The sequence below is a fragment of the Lycorma delicatula genome, chromosome 9, assembly GCF_047948215.1.
Source record: "Lycorma delicatula isolate Av1 chromosome 9, ASM4794821v1, whole genome shotgun sequence".
Lineage (NCBI taxonomy): Eukaryota > Metazoa > Arthropoda > Insecta > Hemiptera > Fulgoridae > Lycorma > Lycorma delicatula.
Genome location: NC_134463.1, coordinates 109,726,648 through 109,750,109, shown reverse-complemented (window position 1 = coordinate 109,750,109; position 23,462 = coordinate 109,726,648). Strand labels below are relative to the sequence as shown.

At 28.1% G+C, this 23,462-nt stretch overlaps 1 protein-coding gene across 1 annotated transcript in view; it reads right to left on the bottom strand.

The window, feature by feature from the left end:
- Positions 1-23,155: 23,155 nt before the first annotated feature.
- The window catches only part of LOC142330729 (uncharacterized), a 315,974-nt gene continuing 315,667 nt past the window's right edge, over positions 23,156-23,462 (bottom strand). Inside the window, exon 5 of the mRNA XM_075376175.1 lies at positions 23,156-23,439. Coding sequence (XP_075232290.1) covers positions 23,156-23,439 — 284 coding nt within the window. The remainder of the gene's footprint in view (positions 23,440-23,462) is intronic.

The following is a 23,462-nucleotide window of genomic DNA, read 5'->3' as shown; positions in this document are numbered from 1 at the left end:
TTCTTCTGAAATCCAATTTAATTTATTAAAATTTAAATCTGTATTTTTATTATTATTGCTATTATTATTATTATTATTATTCAAAATATTGTTGGTATTAAAATTAGTCAAACTCTCTTGATTAGGTTTCATTAAATCATCATAATCATTTAACGATGAAAAATTATCTTCTGGAAAAATATTTGAATCAAAATCTTGTATTTTATTACTATTTTTAAAATGTAAATTTTTTTTATGTAATCTTGTTTTAAAATTATTTGTAACTTTATCATTATCATCATCGTCATAATCATTTTTATTATTGCTGTAATTACTACCACAATTTCCTTTAATATTTGGTCTCATGTTTCGATTATTCTTTATTTTTTGGTAGGAACGAGGAATTTCAACTTCACATGTCCGATCCAGTGATTCTCTAGGAATATTACTATTCATATCTTCCTGATCAGTTTTTACAGATGTATTCCTCTTCTTAGTGTTATAAATAATTAGATTATTTTTATTATCAACCATACTATTTCCTTCACCTTGTAATGAACTTTCATATTCATCCAATTTCATTTTATTACACTTCAACTCCTTACTTTTATAAGATTCTGAATTATAATTATCTTCATGGATATTACTTATTGAATTTGCATATTTACTGTTGCTGTTATCTTTTGGTCCAGATTCAATCGTAGACATTTCTTCTTCTTCTTTTTCTTCTTCATCCTCATTTTGTGTAAATATATGCGGTGGATTATCTTTTGAATAAATCTGTGAATACCAGCTAATAATTTTGTTTAATGGTTTTGCACTTGAATGAAAAGTTTCATTTTCAAATATAATTATAGTAAGCGTAAGTATACTGAAAATATAAAATACAACAATAACATGCCAAAAATTGTTTATTTTATTTTTTGAAAGTGTAAGAAAAGGGAGGAAAACTTTCATATAAACTAGTCACTCTCCATATTTTTACTCCTAGCAGTTAAGAGAAAGTACGTATGCAATACCTGTGCGTAAGAATGCACTTTTCACTATTAGGCTATGCTAGCTAAAAACATTATATTAATATCAGTATTATTTTTACATTCCAAGAATTATTAATTGGTATTTTAATTTGTTAAAATTAGTTTTAATGTTCAGTTACAAAGTAATTATTATAAAATGTGAGATTTATACACTTACAATTAACAGTAGTGTCTAATATTAATTTAATTTTTATTATAACTAATTTTAAAACAAATTATAAATAAAATTGTTCATTTTTGCAATTAGATTAAATAATATTGTTGATTTAATTAAAAAGTTTTATTTACAATTACTTTGCTGTAGTTTTAATACAAGATAAAACTTTCCAGTAGCACATTGTAGAATCCCTTTGTGTTGCAACTGTAGTTTCTTTTAAAATAATTATAAATTACCTTAACATTATTTATATGCAACATAGTTTTATTTAAAGTTCTTTATGTGCTCACATTAAAAATTTGACTGGTCCCACTTGTTACAGTAACAAACAAAAAAGATGGTGTGCTGTGGCTGTTTATTTTTTCAAGAATTTTGTTAGTTGATTAATATCATTAACAACAGTGAATGATGTTGTTAATGATGTCATTAACTACAGATTAGTTAATGAGTTCATACATTTCAAATTTTGACACTTGTAGCTAATCTTGAAGATAATCTACCCATGCTGAGAAAAAACTGTAGATCTTGAAAACTTAAGATTTATAAAGTAGTGATTGATTTATCTCATTACATCACAGTTGTTGCATACTATCACTGTTTATGACTATATTAAGAAGTTAATTATAATTACTAAAATAAACCATCCAGTAGCACATAATAATTTTAGGTACAACATGTAATTACTGTATTTAATTATGGGTTTGAGAAAATGTTTCTTTGTATTTTAATGCAAAAGTAAACAAAATTTTTTTTTTAAATTTTTCAAATGAAGTTTATTAAGTCAGATATGTGCCATTTTGACCTACCACCTTCTGTTATTTTTGAGGTAAAAATTATAATCCCATCACTGTAGAACTTTTTAATTTCAGGATGAAAAACTGTGATAAGTGATTTTCACAGAGCTCTTTTATACAATAGTATGTTATTTTGAGGACATAAAGTTAATTAACATTATATCCTCAAGAGAGTTCTACAAAAACTAAAACAATATGTAACATCATGAGACTACCAAATACAGGTCTGGAGTATATGATAATACTCAAAACTTCCTAAGTCAAGTTCTCTCAATTCTCAATTGGTCACCAAAAATTATGGGGTTCTGTCAGTGTTGTGACTTTAAGATGAAACCATTCCTATTGATCAATTCAGTTAGCTTTATCTAGATCACTTGATGTAATCTTTCCATTTTTACAGTTGACAGTAGAGGAAACATTTGACTGGACAACAACAGCTCATTGTGAATAATTATTTCCAATCCCTCCCACACACAAATCATCACTTGGCATCAATCCTGGCATAGTGGAAACTTCACCTTGCTTCAACCACAATCTTTTCCGTATGTGATGCATTTTTCATCATCTGTAATGGGTTCAGTTTTAGCAATGATTCGAAGATGTAAATTTGACCCATTTAAATTATTGTTGATTGATATATCATGTGAAACCCAAACAAAGTATTTTATATCCAACATTCATCAAGTAGTTTAAAACCAATCTGAGGTTTACATTTAGTTAATTACTGATATCAAACCTGCTAATAATGTACCAGTTTTACTTGATTGTTTCTATGAACATACTGACATTTTCAGTCAACGGTCAACCAGAGCAAAGTGTATAGATGATATCAAAATTTCCAGATTGAAGTGCTTAAATCAGCATTGTCTCTAATGTACTAATATTGTATCAATTAAACAGTATAAATGTTTTTTGCGGCCTGAATTACATTCACCTCTTTTTTGTAATAAAATTTCACAATGTGTTGAATTTCTTCTTTATTTTCACTCATCTTAAAGATCCACAACTTTTAAAGAAACTGTTATTACCATATATACAATATATATATTACAATATATATATTGATGTATGTCACCTTTGAAAAGAATGCAAGTATTTACAATAATACTTGCATACTTATAATTATACAGTAATACTAATACAAATGTAGATTTATAAGAGCCAAAAGTCATCTACACGGAGATACACAAAACGGTTTTGCTCATTCCAAATTGCATGATAATCTCTCAGGAGATGATTCTATAGCCAAAACAAAAGAAAAAAGTTTGCATAAGCATAAGTCAGAAAACTGTTTGTTAGCAAGTTTCAGGTTGCAAAACATTTAGCCCTGTTCTTTCTCACCCTCTGTGAAATTAAACCGTACTATAATTTTTGGGATACAAATCAAGGATAAGTTTCGTGCTTCCTTATAGTTTTTCATCTAAGAAATTGAATATACATGATCCCAGATTTCTATCTTACTTAGGGTTTTTAAGAAAAAAACAAGGTAAAACACGAAAACATTTTGTTCAGAAAATACTTTTTTTTGAGTTTGGAATAAAATAACTATATTAATTTACCATTAAACAAATAAAAATCTCTAATTTATTTTGTAGAGAATCTAATTCTAAATAATTGGTTTAAATAATGTCTATTAAAATTAAACACAAATTTGACATATTTAACTTAATTAGAAACAAAATGCACAAACTAGATCAGAAAAGTGATACAATTTTAAATAGAACAATTTTGGGGAAGTGTTGTACCTCGGGTCAATTTTTCATTTTATTTTTTTTACTTCAAACTGTATGGTAATAATTTTTAATTGTTACTGGTTTTACGATATAGTTAATGTTATTAATATATTTTTTTAAATTCAATTTGAATAACTATTTTAATGGGAAAATATTTTTTTCTTAAAGTCTGCAAGGTGGTCCAAAGTTCAACAATGCGTTGTACCTTGGGTCGGCCCATGTTGTAAACCTTAGGTTCGTATGATAAAATATGGATTAAACAGTATTTTTCTTTCTAGGAAATAAAACATGAAATTTCAGTATACAAACCAGATTTTAAAATTGTGTTAAAGATGTATTAACACATCTATACTCAGTCATTAAATGATTAACAGCACTTAACTTTAAAAATATGCAGATAGTCTGAAGTCTTTTAATTATCTATGAAAAATACACAGGAAAATCATAGTTTATCTCAGTAAATAATAACAAATTTGGCTCAGTGTACACTGTACGAGGAAATATAAACAGGAAAAAAGTGTTCTGTTGATACTGGGAAGTGTCACCAGTAGTAAGGAAGAGGAAGTTTACCATTGTCAGTGTCTTCCATTGAAATATTATAAATATTTTCCTTGTCTAGAAAAAATGTATTTATTGGTCGTCCAGGTCTGCGGTTCTGAATCATTCATTCATATATGCCTATTAAATTATGTACATCTATTTTTTTTTTAATGAAGGTAAATGTAATTGAAATTTTAATAAAAAAAAAATAAAAAATAAAAAATTTTTTATAAAAATAAAATTTTAATAAATTTTTAATGTAATCTGCAAAATTGATTGTATTTTAATTGGTTTCATTTTTATCAGGTTTCTCATTCTTATTAGATGGTTACTAAAGTAATCATCGGTGGGGGCGGTGAAAGATAAGTGTATTCTGCAAAATTGGTAAATGAATATGTGTTTTCATTGGTTTAATTTTTATCTGCTTTTCTCTTCTGATTAGGTATTTGCTGAAGTAAGCTGTGAGGAACATCTTGCTGTGTATGCTAGCCCCTGATACTGCATTGGGTTGAATTCCCTGTCAATTTTTTCAAGTTGTCGATCTGTCATAAGAAGTTAAATATTCTTCCTCTCCAAAAATATTTCATTGAGATGGTAGATTCCACTCACATGAAATCCAGTCTTGATATGTTCTGTACTTAATTCCTTGTTGAAGGCTTTATTGATCTAATCATCAAGGTCACATTATAATGACTGGTTATTATAAAAGGTTTTCATATTAACCCCAATTCTTCTCTCCAATAACACTCTTAGTGTCTAGTTCCAGAAATGAAACCGAACTGGTCTTCTCCCAAATTTGCCTCAATTTTTCCTTTTATTCGGCTTTTAACAATGTTTAGCATTAATCTTTGAAGTGTGGGGTAATAAAGAGAAAAAATTAATTTTTATCAAACATTTTAAAATTGTTAATATTTATTAAGTTACATTTGATAAATTAGCAGTGTTTGCCTAAATTTTGTGTATGTGCATACACACACACACACACACACAGTGTGTGTGTGTGTGTGTGTGCATTGTAGCATACAAGCACATGCACGCTTGTACTCCCGTGCATTCAACCACATTATGACATATATCAAATCACAAAAAAAGCAATTTATATAAAAATGTAAAAAATGCAATCCCTCATTGATTTGCCAACACATGGTTATGAGTATACTTCATCATATATACTTTTTTTTACGGTAAACATTTTTTTTTTAATTTGTAGGAATATTGATTATATAATTGTAATGATACAGTTTATGTACTTAGTTTTACATATTTAATACCTGACATTTGGAGTACTGAGATTGTTTGATATGCAATGAAATATTTTGTACGAGTAAGTGTTTGTTATTTTTAGTATTTTGAAGAGATTAATTCCTGTTGAAATAATAACATAACTTCTATTTGGAACTTTTTCAACCTTTCAAATGGTCAATTTAAGGAGGAAGGAGTCTACCTCACAAAGAAAATTTTTTCTTCTATAGCCATATTGTTCATTTTAAGTGCTCAATTTAAGCATTATAATGTGAAAAAAGATATAAATATATTTAAAAAATTCACCCTTAATAAAAGCTAATACACATCTCAGCAAGGAATTGTCAGAGTAATGATTTTTTTTTAAATATTTAGAAACTTAAGGTCTGTTATCTGACGAAATTTTCAAATTTTTGTTATTAATTTAAAATTTATTAAAAAAATTTATAAGAAATATTACTCTTTATATTAGGTTTTAACTAAAAAAAAAAAAAAAAATGTTCAATTACGTTTAATTTCTTACCCAAACATCAGTAGATCATGAAATTATAAACATTAAAAAAAAAATTAAGACTCTAGCTATTATAGACCTCAAGATAAGATCTTTCTAGTGAAACAAATATTGGAATTGCATATTAAAAATGAACAGTGCTTCTAAGTGTATAATTACAATACAACAAAGCATATAATTGCAAAATTGCAGGATGAATATGTGTTGTCATTGGTATAATTTTTATCTGCTTTCCTATTTTGATTACATATATACTACTAATGTAACGTGTGAGAGCAGTTAATGATGAGTGTAATCAGCAAAATTGTACAATAAATACCTGTTTTTATTGGTTAGATTTTTCGGCTTTATTATTCTGATTAGATAGTTACTGAAGTATTCTGTAAAGCGGTTAATGATTATGTGTAATCTTTGAAATTGATGGATGAATATTTGTTCATTGGTTAAATTTTTATCAGCTATCCTTTTCTGATTAGATAGTTACTGATGTAATCTGTGAAGGCGTGTAATGATAGTGTAATCTGCAATATTGCAGGATAAATATGTGTTGCAATTAGTTTAATTTTTGTTTGTTTCCTATTCTGTTTTGGTAGTTACTTGGTAATTAGAATGTATATGTGTTATCATTTGTTTAAATTTTTCAGCATTTCTATTCTGATTAGATAGTTACTGAAATAATTTATGAAAGCAATTAATGATAAGTGTAACCTGTGAAATTTCAGGAAGAATTCGACTGTGTCGTCATTGGTTTAATTTTTATTGGATTTAGTCTTCTGATTAGATAGTTATTGAAGTAATCTGTGAGGGCAGTTAATATTAATTGTAATTTACATGTATGGTTTAATCACACTTATTCCAAATAAAACTATGTAGGCTTTCATTGATATTTTTTGTCTGACCTCTCAGATTTTTTAATAATTTTTTTTTAATCAAGTGGAGTTAGATTGATTGTGATATATAGGGGCAATATGTTAAGTAATTTGTGTTCTGAAATTTTCTTTATGATTACAAGGTTCTTTATTTGAAGCCAATGCACGTTTGTAGAAGCACTAGCTAGAAATCCCTTCAGGACACTTAGTGTGCCTCAGCTCCGCATCAGTGGAACAAAAATGGTTTAATGTTGCCAGAACGGCCTGTCTCATTGAGTTGACATCTTTATTTACATTAACATTTAATTAAATACAATAATAGTATTATACAATACAGTAGGCTGTACTGATTCTTCATAATTTTCTGAGGAACGTTTTGAGAACCTAGCCCTTTTCCTTTTTTTGTAAAGCAGATTGAGTTTTTAATAAATGTTTAAAAACAAAACTGTTGGAAAATACTTTGATAACCCTTTGAAGTTACTTAATGTTTTGGAGCAGTAATGTTTTATGAAAATTCATAAGCTTAACTAAAGAAAATTTAACTTCATATTTGTTTTTATCTGAAATGAATACTTTTAAGGATTTTACACAAAACTTAGTAATTTAATATTACTGGAAGAAAAATATATTTTTCAATAACTAAATTTAAATTCAGATGATAAAAATTTATTTTGAATTTTAATGCTTATACATGTATTAATAAAAATAAATGGTTGAAATAATAAATCTTTTTTTTAATAGAATTTATAAACAATTTTTTTTTTTTAAATTGTCTGAAAGACTTTTTTAAAAAAAATTGAGTTTTTTATTTGTTCATCTTCAAAAATGTTGTAGACTTATAAATTGGTGTTTTTAGTTTCATTAGGTCTGGCCCACTTTACAAGTTACAATCCAGCTGATGTTAAATTTTAAATAAAAGAAAATTAAATTTTCAATAAATAACAACCAGTTAGGATTAACCTAAATAGAATCTATTTACATTTTAATGAATTTTTTTAATCAAATAGTACATACCAGTGTGGTACACAGCCTACATGTGTTGCACGCTTTGTCAGTTGTGTCAACTCAATGAAAATAATTGGTTTAATGAACACTTATTCTACATAAATTACAGCAAAAAATTTTCTTAGTGGTGTTGTTCTACTTCTGTTCATTTTTCCATATGTTTTAAGAACGACCCATTAACATTTATTAAATGTTAAGTGTTTGTTTATTAAATGTTAAATGTTGAGTTTCTCTCTTGATATCTCTACATACGTTTGTTATAGGCTCTTTCATGTTTTCAGGGGTAGTTGGTACTTCTAGATAAACCTTTTCTTTATGGTAACACTATAAAAGAAAGTCTACTGGAGTAATATCAAGGAACGACACAGACCAATAAACTGGACCAGCTTGACCAATCAAACTATCATTATATTTGTGGTCCAAACTTACTCTGGTGATAATTGAATAATGTGCAGGTTAGCCACCATGATGAAACCACATCATTGTTCTCTTCACCAAGAGTAGTTCATCGAGCAGTAAAGGCAACTGATTTTCTAGAAAATCAGTTGCCACTGTGGATTTTGCACTGCCCATATTATTGCATATTATATCTGTTTACTGCTCCATAATTAGTAAAACCTGTTTCTTTGGAAAACAGAACATTAAGAAAAAAATGTTGATCTACCTGTACTTTTTCAAGCATCCATCAACAAAATGCTACCTTAACTCAGCGAAATATTTTATGGAATTTCAGGCATTTAATATTTTCAGAACACTGGTTTTTGATATCCTGGAGTCACATGAAATTCTTTTTGAACTAACATTAGGATATACAATGATCGCCACAGCCAACGCTATTTCATTGTGTTTTGCTGTCATGTTATTTTGATAGTTCCTATTTTTGACCCCCACACTTCCAGCATCAGCAAACTGTTTTACAATTCTGTACACAGAAACACGACTGAGTATTTCTACCAGGGGATTGTAGAGCATACAAAGCTACTGTCTGATCAACATTTCAGTGACACTCCCCGTAAAGCAAAATTGCCTCAGTTTTTTCTCTAATTGTAAATCGTTCCATAATTTTCAATAAATAAAAACTAATTAATTTAATATTTACGTTGAAAATGATAATACATTCACTTAGACAAATATTATTTGAAACTTGAACTACACTTTTAGGTTAGTTTAAAAAGTTTGCTGGTATTTCCATGCTCAACATCTTTTTATTCTACCATTAGTTTCATTGTTATTAGCACTGATTTTTATTTATTTAAATTTTAATTCTGTTTTATTTATAATTTAACATCTGCTGGATGTAACCAGTTAGCTGGGCCAGACCTAATGAAACTAACAACACCAATTTATGCACCTATATCATTTTTGAAGATGAATAACTAAAAAATTATCAATTTTTAAAAAAAGTCTGAAATGAAATTTTTATTTTTTTTGCAAAGAATTCAATTCTGCAATAAAAAATATAAGTTCCTATATAAAAATTAAATTGACCTTGAAATTACTTTTATTTGACCTCATCAAGGACAACATATATTGTGAACGCATTTACCCCTTGAAATAGAAAAAATTTAATAGGAACATTTTTTCCTAAAATATGTAGTCACAGTCTGTGCATTTAATCTTATATATGCCACTGTTATATTTGTCAGTGTTATAAATATTTAATATTTTTAATATAATATTTAATATTTTTTTGTTAAAAATATTCAGTGTTATAATTAAAGAATTAAAAAAAAATATTATTTACTGGTTTATATGCAATTGTATATTGTTCTTTATTATAACCATTCACTATTTTATTTGTGTTTGTTTGTATATAGAATTTTTTGTTTGTTTGTTTCTATCATAATTTTTAGAACAAATCACTGGAATAAGGGTAGTGTAAAATAACTGATGATGAATCTAAAGGGTTTGAAAAGGCCTTAATAGATTGTTATGGTTTAGTAATTTTTAATCACAGATTGAATGTTAAACATTTTATTATATTTGAGAAAAAAAAATCCATACAAGTATAAATCAACTTCATCAGATATAATGTATCTAAGGAGGTTATAGCATTAATCAATTTCTCATTCTTTACAAGTCTGTAAACCAAGACAGTGCTTAATTGTTACTTTTCAATAATTAAGTTGGTGTTAAAACTACTTTAGATTTAATAACCAAAAGAAACGAAGACCACAGAGCTCAAACCAAAGTAGTGCTTATAAAATATTCTTGAATAAATTTAAATCAAACTGTGAATAAAATTATAAATCAGATTCATGTTTTACAGTTTATGAATAACTAGTTGTATTTTGAGGTTAGTGCCCATTCCGAATATATAGTAAATACGTATTCAGAATGTATAGTAAATAAGCCTATTAAGTATGGCTTAAAAATTATTTGTGGGTAATAATGCAATTATATGATGAAGCATCTATCTTATCTAGGAAAAGATTCTGCAAATATAGGAGAAACTGTTGTAAAATATTTGTCAAACAAATAAGCAAAGGTATTAAAGATTAATATTAATGCTTTAAGAAATGCAGAAAAAATATGTAGCACAGTTTCTGCTGCAATTGAAAGATAACAAATACTAAGATACAGATGTTAACATTTTTATTTACAGATTAGCTTGTTGCTACATCATAAAATCTCATGTGATATTTTTATCTATCAGCAATTACATTTTTACAACATAATTGAAATTTCCTCTGTCCTTTTAATGCTTTATTAGTTCATTAATTATTTATTAAAGAAACAAAAAAAAGCATAATGGTCTGGGTAAGAGAAAATATATTTAATTTAAAATATTGAAAAATTTTTGAAATATTAAAAAATTTACAATTGAAAAATACTGTAAAATGATACCAAAACAATAGTTTCATTATCTATCAATAGCATTATCTATCAACAGATTCGAATACAAACAGAATATTTATTTTATTTCAGTGAATAAGAAAGCAAACATTACTATAATTTTAGTCATCGTTACATGTTATTAATTTTTATAAAAAATCTCCTAGTAAGAAACACAAATCTCTACAGAAGTATTCAAAAGTAGTCAAAAAAAAAGAAAAAGCATAAAAAAACTTGTAATTAATTTTATAATTCTGTTTTTAGTATTTCAATTTTTTGTATGTATAGAAATATACATTCATTTAGTTTTATACAATTAATTTTCTTTTAAATTTTATATTTTGCTTAATATACCTAAGTGAAATAGATAACTCAGTAGTAAAACAATATTCCCAACTTTATTTTCACTTCTTTGATGTCAAATGAAATGCTCTAAAGCAACTTTTCGGTTCTTTTGCTGATATTTCATTGTGTTAACGTATTTGTTTACTACTTTCTGGTTTTTTTAATTTGTCAATTTACACTCTGAGAAAAATTTTTTTTTTCTTTTTAATTTTCATTGCAACCAAAGATTTTTAAGTTCTTTATGAAATATTTATTAATTCAATATTTCTGTTTTTATTAAATTGTTTAATTTAAAAGGAAATGTTATTTTTAATAATTATTTAATATCCTCCAAAAAAATTATTAAATTAATGTGTATTTTTAAGTGTAAAATAAATTATATTTAAAAAAAAAATAAATGAAATCTATTTTCATCCTAATTTCATTAATTAATTCTAATATAACATAGTATATGTCTGGTTAGTTTAATAATAAACATTGCTGGTTTTTGTTTTTAGGATTTTATTTAAATAATATATTTAATCTGAGACTAACCTTATCTAACAGTTGAATTACATAATACTTCAGCATACCATAAATTTATTCATACTGTATTGTTATCAAGTTAAATTTTTCAACAATAGTTATCTCTACTAAAGTACATTTTTGGTAGAAAAATACTAAACTTCTTCATTAATATTGTAATCATAAGTATAGAATAAAGTATTATTATTATACAACTTACCCAAAGTATAACATATATTTCATCACACAAAAATTATACTTAAAAAAAAATCATTAAATACAAAAATTTTTCTTAAAGAGAAGAAGAAAACACACATTAGGCATATTTCACTGTATTGAGAAAAAAATCAAATAAGAAATAGAAATTCCACAATTTATTAACACATACATAAATAAGTTTGCTTTGCAACAATGATAAAAATGACTATAACCTATAAATATAATAAATAACACTTGTAACACAATTTTATTTTAATTATTACAGATTTATGTAAGAAAGGTTATAATTATTTAAACTGTAATATTGAACTTTACAAATATTAAAAATAAAACGGTAAAAGAATCAAAATTATACAATGTCTTTTTTATTTTAAAATTTCAGTAAAACTAATAATAAATAATTTTGTTTTTATTTCAACATTAAATAATATTGCATTTGGAGAACAGCTGTGGTTTAAAAAAAATTACCTAATATGAACATTTTTTATTTTTCAATTGGACCATCTATGGATCACATTGCACAGCTTTACACTTCTTTCTCCTTTTCCAAAATTGTTTCATTCTTTACCTGTGTTTTTCTCCCCTTTCTTTATTCCATTTAAATTTTTCATTTTTAGTTTTTGGATTTTCTGAAAATTTAGACTCATCTATTACTTTTCAAAATGAACTTCTATTTTCAATTATTTCTTCTGAGATATTTAATATTTTTAAATTCTTGTCAACTAATTTTTAAACCATGCGATATTTGTTTTTCTGTTTTCAAAATAACTGCTTAGTTAGTCTACTCTCATCCAATCTGTATAGATATGCTGGCCTCTGTAGCTCGAGTGGTAGCATATCTCCCTTTTATCCGGAGGTCCTGGGTTCGAATCCTGGTCAGGCATGGCATTTCACATGCTATATGTCATCTACCTCATCCTCTGAAGTTATGCCTAATGGTGGTCCTAGAGGTTAAAAAATAAAAATAAAATCTGTATAGATATCCATAAAATTTAAGTTTTCTTTTTTTATTGTGGTTTCTATTATTTCCAAATTTCTGTAAATTTCTTCTGAGCTTTTAAGCCTATATTCTGCATTGAAAATTTTAGGGTCATGAATTTTACTTAATATTTTCTTCTCCATTTTAATTATGTTAATTTTTGAAAAAAAATTGCAAACATTCAACCCCCCTATAGGGTTTCAGGAAAAATTACAGTTCTGTAATGTCTAATTTTCAGATATTTTAAAAGGGATTTTTTGTTATATAAAGGTTTTTGTTAAATGAAAAGCAGCTACTTGCATTTTTCTTACACTAATATTCATTCCTTTTTCCAAAACATTTGCTGTTATTTCTTCTCCCAGATATTTAAATTTGTTCTTTTAATTATTTTATTTTCTGAAACATTGATTATTTTGTTTCTGTTACTTTTACTGTTGGAAAGCCATTCTGTCTGTTTTTTCAAAGGAGATTTGTAAACCTATTTTGTACGCATATTTTTCAAATTTTTATTCTTGCTGCTTCTTCATTATTAGGCAAAATTATTAAATCATCTGCAAACCCAAGCATGTTTCCTTGGATGAATTTTCTTTTTGTATAAAGGTTATAAATATAAATATTTATAACAAAATTAGATACTTTCTATTATGCTAGAATTTGAGGAGGATAAATTCTTAAAAATGGACTTTCATAGTGCATATAAAAAAAATGTTTTTGAATATATATTTAAATATAAATTCAAAAAACTTTAATTTTTTTAAGCAAGGTCAGCAATAAACATGTTTTATGTTAAATTCCAATTAAACCTTTAATGGAGAAATTTATTATAGACTTCAAAAAAAGGACTTTTTTCAATTTGATCTATCCATATTTTTTTAAATGTATTTTTATGCCTTGCACATCATCAAATGGCTTGAAACGATTTTTACAGTACTAAAAAAAATACTTAAAATTGTGCTATAGCATTGAGTGATTAAAACAAAAACAATATAAGCTATTAGTGCTTTAGATGACATAGTCCTTTTGTCATAATTATTTTTTTAAATATTGCATCTTGACAGAACTATTAATGTCAACATTTTATTAGACAAGTTATACCAATTTTTAGCTATAATAACTGTACTCTAAAAGAAGTAATTAAAAATATTACTTCTCCCTTTTAGATCAACCTCAGCAGATAAGTTAATGATTATTTCATCAGATTACAGTTTCACACAAAATATAAATTTCTGCTTCATACAGTATAAAATATTTATTCAGGAATAAAATAATAAAAATGAGCAGTAGGTACTGTAATTATATAATATTAACATCTTTCATATTCAAATATTTCATATTCAAAGAATATTTTATGTAAACTGTAGTAATTTTTACATTAATTTGTTTTCACCATAAAATTAATATATTGAATAACTAATTAATAAAACAGTTTTTAAATTGATAACCACAGTTAAATTTAAAATGAATGTAATTGAAAGATAGTTGTTTTACACAATTACAAGAAGTGCTATTTTTTAATTAGACTTCAAAGGAAACTTGTTTATGAATTGTTTGAAGAATTTATGCAACTTAAATTTCTTTTAAACACACACACACACTGGCAGAATTGTGTTTGTTCATTTAAAATATTGCTTTTTATGAATCTGTAAATTCAGAGTAGCTTAAATGTGTCTCATTTTAATTCTTTAGTATTTTTGTGTAAGGTTTTCTTCTTAATCTTTGAACTTTAAAGTGGATTCAGTGATAAAAAGAAGTATTTTTTATGTTGTTTATATCATTGTGAAGAATATGCCATGTTTGTCTTATGTAGGATTTCTTAGGGTAAAGCATGAAAAATTTATAGATCTCGGGAAGAACTGAATTTGATTAATCATTTACATAATAAATTTTTTTTCAAGGAAATATGCATACAAAGAAAATGTTTTGTTCACTAATGTATAATTTTAATTGTTTATATTAATATAAAATAATGCAAAACAATGATGGGGCAATATGTATCAGACAATGTTCAAGATAAATATTACATAAATACTGAAACAAAGGGATACCAACTTCATTATTAAGAGATTTGAATAGTAACTATTTTTGAAATTAGTTTTTAAAAATTATCCTTTTTTAAAACAGCTTTTATAAAATTAGGATTCTAGCATGTTTAAAAAATTATATTAAAAAAAAATCAGGAATACAAGTTACAAGTAAGATTATTCTTTTAAAATGATTTGACATACAAACAAATCTATTTTTTACATGTGCAGTAGATAACAACCATAAATAATGATAGTTATTATAAATGTATATGTATTTATTATATATACTTTTATCATGCCAGTAATCAACACATCCATCATATTATATCAATTTTACAATTTTTAAATGAATGATCACATAATTTTACAATTTCAATTTATAACACTGAAGAGATTATTTAAAATATACTTTTAAATGAATAATTATTTTTTGCTTACAGAATAACATTTAAATACAAATATCTTATAATCTAAAACTAACAGTTTATAGAAAAATAAAAACTTTTACAAGGTACATACATTCAAAACAGTCTATTAAAAAGATTACATAAATATTATATGTACAACATATGTTTTCATCTACATTTATATTCACTTACTTTAAACACTTATTTATTACATTATCTATTAATCTGACAGATACAATGGTAAGCCACTGCTGAATGAGAATGTAATCGTAGTTTCCACAAAGAAAAAATTGTTTCTAATAAATAATATAAAATAAATACATAGTAAAAACACATTTTATATTCAAGTAGTATAGTAATATACTAAATTTTATTAACAACTATATTAAAATTCATTTTTAAAAACTATCACTTTTTGTGAAGGAAAATAAATAATTTTTTTTTTATAATTTTTAAATTAATGTAATAGGTTACTCAAATCATACACCTCATATTATTCAGTGTAACTACTTAAAAAATTAATTTTCTTAATTTACCCAAGTCCATCATTTAATGTTTGTTGTTTAGGAGAAAAGTAGAGAGCACTGTAAAAAAAATAAAAAGCCAACATCGTGTCACTGAGTAATAGTTCCTTAAACTCAAGTACTTAAACCTCAAATGTATAGTAAAAATGAATGTAGAAGACTAAAAAAGAGTCTCCATTTATTAAAATAAATATATTATGAAAACTATACATCAAGTAAACAAATTTCTGACCGGTATAAGAGGGTCAGAAAAAACTCTGAAAATTGGGAACATTCAAGTGGGTTTATGTTATATTATAAAAACTAATAAAAATATTTTGAAGTCTAATAAAATTATAAAAAATGATCAGTATCTTAATCAGAATTATTGCTGATAAAGAACAGTAGACACTGAAAAAAAGGTAGAGAAATTTTACAAGATAAAATACCCTGCTTAAAAGAAACTAATTAATATATTCATTTTTATTATTTTCCTAATATGATATTAGTATAATTTTTTCTTTATTATTATTATTTATTTATTTTTTATAAGGGAATTTAAAAATTATAACAAATAATATAAAAGCAAGAGGAATGTCATGAACAGTAACAACTATAATGAGAAACAATCAAAATTTGCATTTTAAGTTAAACATCACACATTATAGACCTTTATTTATTCTAGAGTTGGATCTTATAAATATATGATCAAATAGAAGACTTATACAGAAGGTGAAGTAATACTGTAATAACCCAAGAAATAGACAGATAGGGAGACCCATCACAATTTTGTTGGTCTTCCCTGGATCCTACATCAGTCATCTTCCTTCTTTGCATCAGGGCAAGTTTTTGCCTCTGAAAATGGATTGCAATTTATAACAAATCATTTATGTTCAACGCAAAATCTTAATTTATGTGTTGAAAGAACAAAATCTATTTTTTCTGTTTTTTTAATTCCAAAAATAAAGTAATATAAAAGAAGGCCAATAGTGTTCTTGAAAGAAGGAAATATGTAGAAGACTACAATAATCAAAGTCAGTTAAAATTTATTAAAAAAAAACAGCTTCCTTCACACTAATTTACCCTTGCTGAACTGTATGTCACAGGCTCAAATACTATATAGATCTAATACACAGGCTTAGGTATGTATTACTACAAAAAGAATTCACATTAGTCTCTGTGATGATAAATAGATGATTCTACCTACAACTACAGAGTAATGATGTTCCTGTCAGTACTATAATGAACTGCAAAAGGAAAGCGTATATTTTATAAATTTATAAAATTAATGACATAACATGATGTTGAAGCCGTAAAAAAAACAATGATAATAATAAATTGAAATTTCAACTTTCAAATGGTATAAGGGCAATTTCTTAAAATTACTTAAAAAAGTTATAATATCTAAGTTTAAGTAACTTCCCTACATCTATGCCTCGTGAAAATATGGAACGAAGAAAAACTTCCAGAACACTGGACCACAGCTCTCATTCATCCATTACATAAAAAAGGGGATAAAACTAATCCGGGAAACTACAGAGGCATATCTCTCCTGGATTGCACATACAAAATCCTGTCGAGAATCATATACAACCGATGCAAAGACCAACTTGAACTGGAACTGGAACAAGGGCGATTTAGGCCATGGAGAGGTTGTCCGGAGCAAATAATATCCCTAAAACTTATGATGGACTTATATAAACAACGGAAAACACCTTCGTCGACTTTAAAAGGGCCTATGATTGTATACACCGACCATCCATGCTGAATATTCTGAGAAACCTGAGCCTTCACCCTAAACTCGTAAACATGATAAAATTAACTTTAACCAATACCCAGACCAGCGTGAAATTCAGAGGTGATCTCTCTCAACCCTTCTACATAAAAACTGGATTGAGGCAAGGAGACGGCCTCTCACCTTTTTAACTGCGCCCTCGAATTTGTCATGAGAAAATGGTATAAAAATGGGTACTAAGAAAAACTCCATCACACTAAATTGCCTAGGATTTGCAGATGACCTTGCTCTTTTAGCAAATAACATTCAAGAAGCCAAAACACAAATCATGAGCCTTCAGAACCTAGCACAAAAGATAGGGCTTCATATCTCTTTCGAAAAAACTGAACTAATGGCCATAGATCCTCTGGTAATAAAGCACATTACGGTAAACAATCAGAAAATTAAAATAGTAAAACAATTTAAATATCTAGGGGAAATAATAACTTATAATTTAAATGAAAAAGTGACATGGCAAAACAGGACAAATAAAATGATTAAATCCCAAAAATTAACTTGGTCAACATATAACAAAAAATGCCTTTCTGCTAAAACAAAACTTAAACATTATAAAACTGTAGTTCAGCCAGAAGTCACCTACAGAAGCAAGACCCTTTTCAAAATCACTCAGAAAAACCGAATTGATAAAATTCTGAAAATAGAAAGGAGAATTGTCAGAACGTGTATCAATAAAAAACACCAAAAAGAAGGCCATTGGTGGATTGTGCCAAATGAGGTGGTGTATCGAGAAATAGAGCCTGTTACTGATACTATGCGGAAAAAAGAATCTCTTTCTTTGGTCTCATAAGGACACCGGAAACAAGATTGTCAAGAAATATCATTGAAAAGCTCTGGTTCCAAAAGCTAGAAGTAGGATGGATCAAAGAAATTAGAGAAGATATGAAAGAATTGGGAATTTCCCTGACCGACCTACAGAATAAAACTGGAAAAATTACAAAGCTAAAAGACAAAAGCATTAGATTTAAACAAAAGACAAAATACAATGAAGAGGGTGTTTACGGATGAAGAAAAGAAAGCAAGATCTGAACGGATGAAGAAATACTGGGCAGCTCGGAAGAGTAAAATAACACGCTTTTCTCAGAAAAGATCCATCTAAAATTGACTTAAGTGGTCCCATGTTGGCGGTAAAAGCATAATAATAATAATAATCTAAGTTTAAGTGACGGAATGGGTGTTAATAAAATTGAACAAAATTAAAACTGAAAATTACTAACACGGCTAAACTAATGATTTGGCTATAGTATTAAATAATACGACTAAAAAAAAAAATTAGATAAAAATATATAATTTTAACACCTTAGAAGATTTTTTCATATTTTGTCACCATTAATGTACTAATTATTTTGTATTCACCTGGTAATGGATATGAAATTTTCCACCACATATATTGGTTACATTTCATAAGTAGTTATTTGAAGAGACTAAAGTTTATAATCTAATAACTATATCCTTATAAAATAATGTATTTATTATTTTATTAAAAATCTTAAAACCAAACTTTATATTACTTCTGCTGTAAGCAGCTGGGGCATCTAGTGCAACCTAAAAGGAAACCCCTGCAACTTGAAAGTGTCTTTAGGGACTACAGATCGTGGGAATTCAGAGACCGCTTTTCCTAGCCTCTACCAACCTAAAAATGTGCTGAGTAAGGCGTAGAAGAGTGCATTGTCACTAACTCTAGCTCTGACGATCATCGGGGAGACAACAGGATTGCAGCAGAAATGCCAAGTAACCCCTCATACCAGAAACCTGTCAGTAGAATAAGATCAAAGAAGCCAAAAAAAGGACACTGACCAACTTGATGCGGGCCTAGAACCCCTAGTGGAAATCTTAAAGCCAAAGACAACCCCTATGTCCTGAACTATGTTGAATTCAGAAGCTTTCCTGGAATACTGCAAGGATAAATCAGTAATACTAGAGGTGTCATTAGAATATACATCTAATATGATGGGATTCATATATATACTTCAGGAAACATACCCGAAAGTACTGGACAGGAGTATTAAAAATAGGTTTATGTACACAATCAACAAATTAACAGGACATGTTTCAACTAATGAGTCAATGGAGGTTACTGAAATTACGAGCATATCCAATGAGGACTGCAGCAACAGCAGGGCTGAGATGCCTCTCATTGATAGTTCGCTGGTCAACCCACATGTATGGGCATCCTTCTGAAGAATTTATCATAGATAGGCAATATTCACCACCTACAATAGAATATTAATGGATCCCACCCCAGAGAGAAAACTTGCAGTTTCTTATTAATTGGCTTGGTCTGATTCTGATATCCTTCAATAGACTAACTTTAGGGTTAATCACTGTGCAGTACTGAAAAGTTATAACATTATTTTCAAAAACAGACTAGACATTTCCTCTGTCAGCAGTGTGTGGCCATCTACATCAATGATCAATCGACTAACTTATAAAGAAATTTGTCTACATACAAGCTTGTGCATACAGCTTGAAGCTGTGTGTAAAAGCTGACTTTTACACTTCTGAGAAATTTACTATTTAATAATATCTACCTCTGTAGCAGTTGGGAGTTTACTGTTGAGGAACTAGCAGATACAGTAAGGCAATTGCCCAAAACACTTTTCTATTGGTAGGTGACTTTAATTCCCACAGCATTAGTCTCCAATAAGTTGGACCCTAGGGGTAAGGTAGTGGAAAGATTTCTCAAGAGTCCGGAACTTGTTTTCCTAAACCTGGACACATGCACATTTCAACAACTTTTATAGGACCTTTAGTGCTATCGACCTAACCATATGTAACACACCATCAACCCACCTCTTTGAATGAGAAGTCCTACAAAGAACTGTATGGCAGTGACCATTTTCCTATTGAGACAGCGATTAAACACCAAAGAGTTCAGAGAAAAGAGATCTACCATGGATCAGCTAGTATCTATAAAAATGGATGTATGTGAGGCATTACCTCTAAGAAGCAACTCCTTGCAGTGACGTCATTGAAAAGGCCTATGAGATGGTTTGTAAAGAGAGGATAATCCTTATTTTACTACATAATGATGTTAATAGTAATATGTTGAACTTTGTGACTAATTTTCTGAGCAAACAGAAATCTGTGTTAGGGCTAATGAGGTACTTTCAAAAGTCTTTGAAATTAAAAATGGGATTCCTCAGGAATCTTTTCTAAGCGTGATTCTTTTTTTGTTGGTTATAAATGGGGTAGGAGATGTAATCACTCCACCAGTGAAAAAAGTATCTTCCCTGATGACATTGTTATCACCTATAGAGGCAAGAAAATTGAAACTATCAGGAAAACAATGCAGAATTCACTCAAGTTAGAACAAAGATGGTCATATAGAGGTTTCAAATTGTCAGTAACTAAGTCACGATTTATTGTTCTCTCTACACAGCTAGACAGATAAAAAACATGATCAAACTATACTTAGGTGAAGATGAGGTAAAGGGAACTGATAGATTAAACTTCTAGATGACTTTTAATGAAAAGCTGACTTTCTTGAGCAACATTAAGTACACTAAGGCTGAATGTCTTAAACTCATATCATCATGCAACTGGGGTACTGACAAACAAATCATTCGGAACACATATTCGGAAGCATTGTTTTGTCAAAGCTGGAATATAGTCTATCCTGTATGATCTATGATAATAAAATCAAGGGCTTACTAGATTCCTTGCACAATATTTGAATTCAAATATTCGTTGGGAAATTTGCTACTAGCCTTATACCAAGTTTATTAATGTAATCCAATGAAATCTCATTCAATTCATTACAGGAGGAAATACTTGGTTATCAAGTACGTGGTCAGCAGGTCCCGTCTCTCCGATTGCTCAAAGCAGGTGACCGGGCCTGCTTGCACTGAACAAGAAGTCCTTAACCCAGCCTTTCAACATCAGACTGCTTCACTATGTAGAGGAAGGAACTAGGTCTGTCTGTTCTGAGGATTCTTGGAAGGGAAATAGGGTGCAGTGCTCCTTGGCTAAAATCTCTAAAGATTGAATATTTACCATCTAAAAGATGTAAATGGGACCCATATTACCAATCTGCTAGGGACCAATTTACAAAATGACTAAGAATGGCTCTGTCTCAGCTGACAGGTGAAGCTGTTCAATAATACTCCCTGATAACAAGATAATATATAATCTTAGTGTCTATTCCTGTTTGCAAGGCCAATGCAATTTACTCTGCTTAGAGAGTTATTGACACCTGCAGTGATGACAGCTTCCTGATAATAACTGACTCTATGAGTGTACTTGAGAGCTTGAACTACAAACAATCTGAACCTACCAATCAAATTATCTATGACACCCTCCCAAAAGTAAACAAGAGAGTGGTATTTTTATTGGTCCTGGGCCATGCTGTATCTTCGGGAACAAATGTGCTGATGAGGCTGCCAAGAAATGCCCTCTGATTATAATTAACATGTGAGAGCAACTTCCCGAAGACAGTCTGTGTCAAACTACGTATTCAGTGGAATAAGTTCTGGCTGCTGCTACGGTGTTACATGGCATCTGAGAGAACATCTTTGAAAAACTTTTTATCCCAAAAAAAAAAATAAGAGACTAAGTCATCCTAACGCAGCTGAGGACTGAGCACACAACGCTAACCTACACCCATCTATTTAGCTTTTCTCAGCAGTACTGTGAGGCATGCAATGTAAAATGGTCCATAAACCACTTACTCATAGATTGCCCAATATTCAGGCTACTCGACAATTAAACCTGGGGTCAGAGATGAAGGGTTTACTCAAACAGAAGAAATACATCAAAAGACTGTTGCGGGTCTCTGCGATAGTGGGATGAAAAGCTTAATTTGATTTAGTCGTTTTGCTTACATGAGATCCCTTATGGAATATTTTGTGCACAGTGAAAAAAGGTTAGTGGTGATGTTGCAATATTTGTTACTCATGTTCCAGTTTATAATCCAATGCTTGATATTTATTGTCTAATTATTTATGATCACTTAGTTTTATTTAAGTTGCAAAATTTGAATTCTTTTATAATGTCAAAGTGTATTTATAATTTGGTTGGTTGGCTGTTCATGGTTTTTTTTTTTTTTTTGATTAGTTTTGTTCTATTCTGTTTAATATTCTATTTTCTTCTTAATTATATCCTAATAAATTTTCTTTTAAATAAAATATGTAAAATAATTTATAAAGAACTAACTGTTGATAAATTATAATTTTAAAAAACTTTTCTTTTAATTTTAATTTATTCTTCTTTTATTTGTAATATATTTTTTTTGTGTATTTTACTGAAAACTAAAATTTTCTTATTTTTTAAGTTGTTTTAAAATAAAAGAAATGAAAAATATATCCGTAATAATTAATCAGTTCTGATTCATTGTTATTTAACTTTGTATACAGCAGTTGCCTCTACCTCCTTTCTTTAGCTTTTGGGCTGTGATATTGTATATTATATGAAATGTTATTACTAGTAAAGAAAAAAAGGTTTTGCATAAGTATAATAATTCTTATAATACATGTTATAAAAGAAAGTCATACTAATGAGAAAATAAACAACTTTAGAGTAGTAATTATTTTTAAAGATCTATATATTACAAATATAAAACAACGTCTTTTGTAGATTACACAACCCATGCAACTCTACTTGGTCTGTCAGCAGATATTCCTGTAGTTATACCAACAACACTGATAGTAGGTGGATGTGAAATTTCCGAGGCTATACCTGGTCAGTCAGGATCATAAAGACAATCTATACGAAGAATAAGTACAACAGCAAGAAGACTTAGCAATGCTAAAAATAATAATACACTTGCAAGTATTGTCGCTTCTGGTGTAGTAATTAATGATACAACTGACACTATAATAAGTACTGTATGTAATATAATAGCAGATAACCAAAGAAATGTTAACGGTATAGCGACACGAATATTTGGTCCAAGAAACCTTAGTTGTGGCACACATGTCGGCTGTGAATATCCACTAAATCCACGACTTGTGTGAATACTGACAGCTGGAACAATAAAATGAAAATAA